The following is a 9,977-nucleotide window of genomic DNA, read 5'->3' as shown; positions in this document are numbered from 1 at the left end:
AATATAATTTTATTATGAAACATAATAAAAAATAATAAACATTTTATTTATATATTATTTATTATTTATACAATATTTAATCATATAATAATATTAAATATATAATTGCATACTCATAGTGATATATTAAATATATTGTGAGCATTGGATATATTTTATATTATAAAAATATAAATTATTAAATGTATATTATTATTAGGATATACACTAAATATTATATAAATAACTGGAGCTGGGTGATATATTAAATATTAAGTACTGTGAATATTAAATATAATTATATTATTAAATATTTAATAAACAAACATTATTTATAGAATGTTATTTTATTCATATAATATGTAATGTAATATTATTAAATACATATTTATTAAATACTCAGTGATATAATAAACAAACATTAAACATATTGTGAATATAGCTTATATTTTATAAAATATCCTTTATAAAAATAAAAATATATAATAGTAATATTAAGCCTGTATTTACATGTATATTTATACAGATTTTTGCATATAAAATCTAAAATGATTCAAATCTGTGCCTCTGTCCTAAGAGAGAGAATCAGACAGGAAGGAGTCAGACGGACGGAGCAGCAGTGACATTAAAAACACAGTTAATCAGTTTAATGGATGTGTTTCTTTGCTTTAGCGGTGAGGTAAGTGTGAGCGTCATCTGGAGCCCAAACTCACCTCACGCTCACCTCACTGAGACTGATTCACTCTGACACACACACTCACTAACACACAGACACAGACACAGACACACAGACACAGACACACTAACACACACACACACACACACTCTCTCTCTCTCACACACACACACACACACACTAAAACACACAGTCTCTCACACACACACACACACACACTAAAACACACAGTCTCTCACACACACACACACACACACTAAAACACACAGTCTCTCACACACACACACACACAGACACACACACACACACTCTCTCTCTCACACACAAACACATACACACTTTCACACACACACACTCATGCCTCTCCAAACCTGCCCACCGCTCACGACAGAGTCAAAGAGCAGCCGCCCACTTCTCCGCTTCTGGAAGCATTTCTAACATTCATTCACTCCACAGGGATTTCAAGAGTCAAACTAACCAGATCTGAGATGAATCACAGCATTATTAACTTTGAAGAAGGAATCTGATCGAATGAACCACTCATCTCATGAATGATGCATGCAAATCATAAACGATACTACAATATCAAACTACTGACTTCTGGAATAAATACAATGTGCTTTAAGTTTACTGCAAAATATTCAGAAGATCAAAAGTTTAGGTTTTTTGGACAGACATGGATACTTTAATTCATCAAGGATGCATCAAATTGATCAAAAGTGACAGTAAAGACATTTATAATGTTACAAAAGATTTATATTTTAAATAAATGCTGTTCTTTTGAACTTTCTATTCATCTGTGAATCCTGAAAGATAAAATGCATCACAGTTTCCACAAAAATATTGTGCAGCACAACTGTTTTCAACATTGATAATAATCAGAAATGTTTCTTGAGCAGCAAAGCAGCATATTAGAATGATTTCTGAAGACACTGAAGACTGGAGTAATGATGCTGAAAATACAGCTGCGCATCACAGAAATAAATTACAGTTTAACAGATATTCACATAGAAAACAGCGGTTTTGAATTATAATAATATCTCACTATTTTTGATCAAATAAATGCAGCCTTGGTGAGCAGAAGAGACTACAAAATCATTAATAATCTTACCGGACCCAAACTTTTGAACAGTAGTGTACAATACACAAATATATGAAGTTGTCTAAGAGTAAAGCTGTTATGTCATCTGCAATGCTTCATGTTTTTTTCACCAGATTTCCACGTCAGGTTTATGGGTAGTGCAATTCTTCAGTGGGAATTCTGCTCTAAAACACTCTCTCAGAACAAAGATGAAATCCCTCGTGTGTCTCTACAGAAGCAAATATCATCAGTGAACAGCTTCAGAACTAATTCTGCGCACCTCTCAAGTTTCAGACGTTATCGTGACCCATCAGCGTCTGTGAACGTGACGCTTGAGCTCCGTACAAACACTGATACTTCAGCAACTTCTTTAATGGCAGAATGGACTGAAATAAATTGAATTGTGTTCTTTTATTTGCACATACATTCAGCATCCTCTCTCTCTGGATGTAATTACCCAGAAGGCCAGTTGGTTATTTGCCGCAGCGAATGTGCAGGATGTCATTAACGGCGGACCTGCAGCTCTGACGGCGTGCTGTTCACGGCCCTGCGGCGTCCTATTTACGCTCTCCAAGAGAGAAAGAGCTCTTATTGCATTGCGTGATCCATGTAATTTGATTCCCGACTTGTTATTCTTCTCATTACATGCCTGAATCTTTCCTCCCGTCCTCCGCGATGCTGCACGGAGAGAACGAGAGACGGTGAATCGCTTTGATTTGAGCAGCAGACGGCTGTCACATTTAGAGCGATGTGATATGATTTCACACAATAATAAATGCATGTTTTTATGAACCTATAAACCTAAAGATGCATGCTGAAATTAGCTTTGTGGACATATAAATGTACAAAAAGCAGATAGCGAAGAAGCATCATCATATGAACGCATTATATAATGCAGCTTTTGTCTTCTGGAGTGGTGTGGATTATTGTGATGTTTTTATCAGCTGTTTGGACTCTCATTCTGACGGCACCCATTCACTGCAGAGCATCCATTGCTGAGACACTGATGCAGTGCTACATTTCTACAAACCTGATGAAGAAACAAACTCATCTACATGAGGGTCTGAGGGTGAAAACATTTACAGAAAATTCTCATTTTTGGGTGAACTTCTCCTTTAAAAATGCACGCTGAAAATTAGCTTGGTAGACAAACATAAATGTATTATAATTGAAATTCGCAGCATTAATGCAATCCCACTGAATCAATAATATTATTTTTTTAATTTTAATTTTAATTTTTATTTCAGCTAGTTTCCAAGGCAAAATTTCTCAATTTCTTTTAGTTTAACTTGATATACTAAATAACTAAAATTGAAATAAAATTAACAAAAACTATATGGATATTAAAAAAATTAATAAATTGCTAAAACTTTAACAAAAATTAACATGAAAGCAGAAAAAAAATCTAATTAAAAATAGGGACAAAAAAAACTATATTAGTAGGCTCCGTGATAGTGAAAGAACACAACTCGTAAATTCAAATTTTACCTATTTTATTTCACTGTATTGTATTTTTTTTTTCATGTTCCTTTTTGGTAGCACGTCTTGCGAGATATATATTTGTACTAATTTTGTACATGGTTTAATAAAAATTTTTTTAAAAAATGACTTTTTGCATTTCTTTTTTTCATTAAAACAGTGATGTAGCCTATACTTTGGCTCTGTGCTTGTAATTATCACAATAACAAAATAATGACAAGTCAAATCAATGTTTTCTATTCCACACTAATGTAACCATTCAGCAAAAACAGAGACTACAAAGATGTTGCAGTTCTACCTAGTGCACAGAATATATATATATATATATATATAAATATAAAAACAAACTATAATAGTATCTCAATGATGCTAAAATAATACTGTTTCAACTATAACTATAATATCAATACAAGGACTGATGCTATAGTAGATGTAAAAGAAAACCAGCAGAGATATATGGATATGTGTTGTGATCGAATCATGTTTGAGCTGATAAAAACATAATGGCACAAACAAATGAAGGAAGAAAGAAAATAACTTCAGCAGAATATGCCAAGTGAAATGAAGCGGGCGCCATCTGTGATGTACAATCTTCCCCGACGCAAACTGCTTTTAATGCGAGAGTGAGATATTTCTGCTGCCAGAGAGAGCTGTTGTGTGGTGATTCGGGTCCTTCCTCTGTTAAAGGCAGAAATTGTTCCCTGAGTTTGTGAATTGCTGGGAAACGGCTCTCTTCTGATTACGGCCCATTTGTTCCATCAGCATTTCCACCTGCAATAAAGCTTTCCGGCTTCTGGTCACTTCACTGGCCTTTTCCAGGTCAAGTGTGGGTCCTTTCAGAGCGAATCAAAGGAAACACGCTCCGCCGAGCTCCAGCGCCAATCAGCATCCTCCCTGGAGAGATCGCTCTCATCTGACCCACAATGCTCTCGGGTTTTCACTGAACGGAGCTCGTGTTTGGTTAAGTGCTGCTGGACTGTCATTCAAAGAGCTTCTGACTGAAATCCAGCTGATGGAAATGTGATAACGGATGAATGCTGAACCATATATTCAGTCATTATCCAAAGGGATTTAATAAACTCTTCAGTAAAGAACCAAACTAGGGCTGTAGGTTATTGGAAAAAACTGTGATACTTTGTTTTTCGGCAATATATAAAGTGCTAAGAAGAAAAAATACAGTAATTTTCACCCAGTTACTTTAATAGCTATATTCGGTAAGAATTAATAATTTTAGAGTTACTGGGGTGATTTTGTTGGAGTGAATCTGCATAGAAGATAAAAATAATAAAATAAAACGTTAGTTTAAATTGTAATTTAAACTGTTTTTATTAAATAAATGCTGCCTTGGTAAGCAAAGGAGACGTCTTTCAGAAACATGAAAAAATCTCACATACCCAAACAGGGGTGTATAGTTGATTTAGAAGTTAAAAATAAAAAATAAAAATAATAAAATAAAATAAATTAATAATAATAATAATAATAATAAAAGTTGAACATTTAAATTTTAGATTAATTTTTAATTGAACAAATTTTTAAGAATTTTAAATAATAATAATAATAAATGCTGAAAATTTAAATATTAGATTAATTTTTAATTGAACAAATTATCAAGAATTGCCAATAATAATATTAATAATAATAATAAATGCTGAAAATTTAAATATTAGATTAATTTTTAATTGAACAAATTATCAAGAATTGCCAATAATAATATTAATAATAATAATAAATGCTGAAAATTTAAATATTAGATTAATTTTTAATTGAACAAATTATCAAGAATTGCCAATAATAATATTAATAATAATAATAAATGCTGAAAATTTAAATTTTAGATCAATTTTTAATTTAACAAATTATCAAGAATTGCAAATAATAATAATAATAATAATAATATATGCTGAAAATTTAAATTTTAGATTTGCTTTTAATTTAATGATTTTTATATTTTTTATTTTGAGTGTGAAATCCTTTTACAGCTGCAAGATTTGGGAAAAACTTAAAGTAGGTGGTCTATTTATTTATTGCAAAATATTCAGATACACTGAAAAAAAAACTGGAGAAACAATTTACTCTAATAAATTACTAGTAAATTTCACAAATAATTACAAAGAAATAAAGCAGCAGTTAACACAATTAAATAGTATTTTTTTTAAAACAGTGAAACATACTCTGATTATCTTTGTTTTATTTTAATCTTACCGCAGAGAAAAATTTAGTTTTTTTTTTAAGAGATTAATACTTTTATTTAACAAGGAGACATTAAATTGATCATAAGTGACAGTTTAATCTTACTGCATAGAATTTTTTTTTTTTTTTTTTTAAGAGATTAATACTTTTATTTAACAAGGAGGCATTAAATTGATCATAAGTGACAGTAAAAACATTTATAATGTTACCCTGAAAAGTTTAAATAAAATAAAGTTTTTTTTTAAACAAGAAAATACAATTTCAGTCGTTGTATTTCAAAAATACATCAGATGCTGAAACACAGATTTCTATTTCAAATAAATGCTGTTCTTTTGAACTTTCTATAGATCATTAAGGTTTACATTTATTAATTTAGCAAACAAATCAGATCTGTGCCGATCCCATCATACAACCCTTGTACTTTTTCTTGCACGACTGCATTGAAACTTCCGATCCTTGCACTGATATTTATTTTATTTCTGAATGCATTCATAACTCAGAACTCACGTACAAGTCTGTTTCACATTTTCCCATTTTTCCAGCCCAAACAGGAAATAAACAACTTTCCCAGCGGCCACAAAAAGCCGAATGGTTATTCTGTGATCTTTCAGAAGGAAACATCCAAACCTGAGTGAAAAGCAGCAGCGCCGCATGAAAGACGCCGCTTATCTGCACACGGCCAAACGCTCCAGCTTCTCTAGAATATTCCACCAGCAATTCCCCCCATTCTACTCTAAATATCCGAGGTGCTTATATAAACACGTCCCACCTCCGTCAAAGCCTCGCTTTAACTCTTCCAGGACTCTGTGCTTAACAGTTCAGAATTAGTCAAATATTTAGGAGCACCTTCTGATCAGTCACAGAAATATTAAATGATTAAAATTACTGAATACTTTTAAAAATGCAACTAAAACCGCCAGTAGGTGGCGACAAGTCACTGACTTTTTCACTGAATCATTCATTCAATCGATTCGTTCAAAGCAGCTGATTCATTCAGCTGATTTACTGTCTTTATGAATGAGTCATTGAATCAGTGACTCACCCGATTCGTTCAAAAACGCAGATTCATTCATCATGAGTTTTGTTTTTGTTTGAAACTATTTTTGTTGCTGAAATAGTGCAAAATTAGACAATATTGTGCCTGAAATATACATCACTTGCAGTGCAGATGCATTTGAAGTTGTGGTGGCATTAATTTATTTTATTTTATTCATTTATTCTTTTTTTTTTTCAATGACATGAATGTGCAATATTTTAATTTGATAATGTTTTTTTATTTAATATTTTGTATTTTTAAGAGATTTTTTGGTACTAAATTATAATTATGGAATAGTTATGATTCATTTATTACCTGGAAACCACTGTTTGAACACAGACCTGAAAATGAATTTTACAACTTAAATTGGGTAAATCTTGAATGCTTTGGGGCACAGACTTAAGATTGGTCTGTTTTTAAAGAAGACAACTTTAAAAAGTGAAATTAAAAAGGTTATAGTAGCTTATCATTATGAACAATGCACAGAAATATTTTTTAATTTTTATATGAAATATTTATTTTCCCAAACATGTTTTACTCTAAAACTGTGAGAAAATTGACACCATAAATCTAGTTTTGTTCCAAATTTTAGGTTGATATCACAAAAAAATTAGCTTTCAATAAGATTTTGTTTGGGCGCAGTACCAAACACTTCCACTAGCTGAAATTCGCTAAGTGCTGTCATTTTTTTACCACAAGTAATTTCATGTCCGTGATTTTTTTGGTGCGAGTGTGTGTTCACATAGCAAGTATCAAAACCTTTTCATACCATTACGATGAAGTAAACAAAATTCTAAAAAAACAAAAAAATTCTAAAACCAAAAAGTACAAATTTTCTGTCAAAAATGACCGAACAACAGCACAGAAGGTTAATTTGTATCGGATTATACGACTCTTGATGAGCCCAAATACTTTTTCACAGTAATTTTCAGTAAAGCCTTGTCTTCTGAGGAAGAGGGCGAGTTAAAGATAGCCTTAAGTTAACGGTGGTCGTCATAACACGTGTTAAGATGATTAAGAGCGCAGGAAAACACACAGCCCGAGGCGTTCATGTTAAACCTGCCTTCCAAATCTATCCATTGAGTGGCTTAAGCTGCCTGGAGGATGCAGCCCACTCTACTCTCGCTGTCACTGCAAAGATGGACGCTTTGAGAGAGACAGAAAAAGATCGGATGCTTTGAGAAAATCCTTTACAGGCGCCATCTATTAATCCTGTTTAGCTCAAACCTTCTGCTGTTGTTAGGACGAGTTTGTCTGACAGCCCACTCCTGCTGCAATCGATGTCCGAATCGATACATCGTGTGTAGCTAAACAGGAATTAACAGGTGGCCGCTGAGCTAAATGTTTCTCAACAAAGTCTGGCATTTAGTTGAGGTGATTGAGTTATCTACACATCAGCTGCCGAGCAGTTTACTTTGCTTCTGCCCCCGTAACAAACGTTAATCTCTAATTCAATATAAAATTCATCAGCGGAGAGTGCAGTGCTCTGTGTGTGTGTGTGTGTGTGTGAGTGTGTGTGTGTGAGTGTGAGTGTGTGTGTGTGTGTGTGTGAGAGAGACGGTACCTCAGCAGCAGGTATTCCTTCTGGCGGGCGGCACTGGAGAAGCACTTCCTGTTCGAGCGACACTTCCTTCCCCAGAGGCTCCTGGTCAAATGTTTTCCTGAGATCTGTGAAGGAAACACAGATGAATGTTTTCAGCATGAATGCATGTGAGTGAACACATACAGAGTCAATGCAATCATCCAGGAATCTACAGTACTGGTCAAAAATCTCTTCTGCTCACTAAGGCTGCTTTTATTTGTTTAAAAATACAGTAAAAATTGTGAAATATTTTTAGAATTTAAAATAGCTGTTTTGTAAGTGAATATCTGTTAAACTGTAATTTATTTCTGTGATGCGCAGCTGTATTTCCAGCATCATTACTCCAGTCTTCAGTGTCACATGATCTTCAGAAATCATTCTAATATGCTGATTTGCTGCTCGAGAAACATTTCTGATTATTATCAATGTTGAAAACAGTTGTGCTGATGAATATTGTGTGGTGCTATTCCATTTTTCAAAAACTTGAAAAATTTGTAATTACTCCAAACTTTTGGCTGGTACTGTAAATGTGCCTGCAACAACTAATCGATAAATATCAACAATGAGAAAATAATAATAATAATAATAATAATTTTATATAAAAGATACATTGGGCATAAAAAGGAATTTAGCAAATACAATTTAGACTTTTAAAATCGGATTTAGTCAATTATTAAAATTTCCGTTGAAAATAGCTACAGTCTTAAATCTCACAAGAATCTACAGTAAGTGCAGTCACTATGTTCAAATTATCAATCAATCAAATAAATAAATATTTTTCCAAAATTATTTTATTACGTAATCACTTTGTAAATTAGTACTAGTAATTTCTTTCAATAATCTACACTGAAAAAATTGGTGAAACAAATATCACTTAGAAATTGCTAGTAAATATCACAAATAATTAGAAAGAAATGGCAAGTAACACATTTAATGACACTTTGAAGCAGAAACACAAATTGTATTTTCTTTTGCAACATACTCAAAGAATCTTTGTTTTTATTTACATTTATTTAATTCATTTTTTTTTACAGTGCAGTGACTCAAATACTATATATATATATATATATATATATATATATATATTACAGTGCAGTGACTCTAATATTTTTTATTTTATTTAGTTATTTTTTTTAATGGACACAAATCAAACATTACATCAAATGAACACGTTTGGCATCAGTGCAGAAGCAGCGTCATCTTGACACCCGAGTATAAAAATAAGCATTAATGCTTTATAAATATGACTGTGTGAGCGACCTTTGAAGCTGTTATAAAACAGAAACCGTAAAAACCACCTGCAGCACAGTTACAGCGTGTGAACAGGAGACAGTAATGAGTGAATCTGCTGCAGACGCGTTTCTCTTGTCACACACATACAGCGGGACAGTCTTTCTCCAGCCGTGGCATTAGATGCTGCTTATTCACTGCCACATCATGAGATGTAATACTGAAGAGTGCTGGCCGTCTTTCCTCTCAGCTTCTGCTGGAATACAGATCCGTGTTCATTCAGCATTCACCTGAGCTCCTCACACGCCTTCTGCTTTCCCGGGACATATTTGACTTGCAGCGCGGATAAAGCATGGCACGGGACGAGGAGCGTGTGGCGGCACAAGCTGTAATGAGTTTCTGCTTCATGCTGAATATTAATGCCATTAGACAGTTTAACACTGACTTTACACTAGTCTCCTTCTCAGTGTTATTTTAGTATTAATTATAGCTTTGGCTAATATTTTGAATTAGATTTAATTTGTACATTTTCTGGTTTCATTTTAATGTTAGTTAAATATTTAGTTATTTTGTTGTGTATTTTGTATTTTTGTAATTGTATTAGTTTTTGTTTGTTTTTTAAATATTCAGATTTAATTTTATTTATTTTAGTACAGCAAGATAAATGTTGCCTCAGAAAATAGCGGAAACAAAATAAGTATATATATATATATATATATATATA

The 9,977-nt window shown here is 32.6% G+C and overlaps 1 protein-coding gene across 1 annotated transcript in view; it reads right to left on the bottom strand.

Moving 5' to 3' along the window:
* LOC107710402 (netrin receptor UNC5C-like) overlaps positions 1-9,977 on the bottom strand; it is a gene marked incomplete at its 3' end in the record, with an annotated part of 95,918 nt that overhangs the window by 65,715 nt on the left and 20,226 nt on the right. The window contains exon 3 of the mRNA XM_016515167.1: positions 8,006-8,109. Within this exon, the coding sequence (XP_016370653.1) occupies positions 8,006-8,109 (104 nt within the window). The remainder of the gene's footprint in view (positions 1-8,005; positions 8,110-9,977) is intronic.

The sequence above is a fragment of the Sinocyclocheilus rhinocerous genome, unplaced genomic scaffold, assembly GCF_001515625.1.
Source record: "Sinocyclocheilus rhinocerous isolate Xijiao unplaced genomic scaffold, SAMN03320098_v1.1 scaffold56, whole genome shotgun sequence".
NCBI lineage: Eukaryota > Metazoa > Chordata > Actinopteri > Cypriniformes > Cyprinidae > Sinocyclocheilus > Sinocyclocheilus rhinocerous.
Note: the sequence above shows the minus strand (reverse complement) of the source record. Positions and strands in the feature narration are given on the sequence as shown.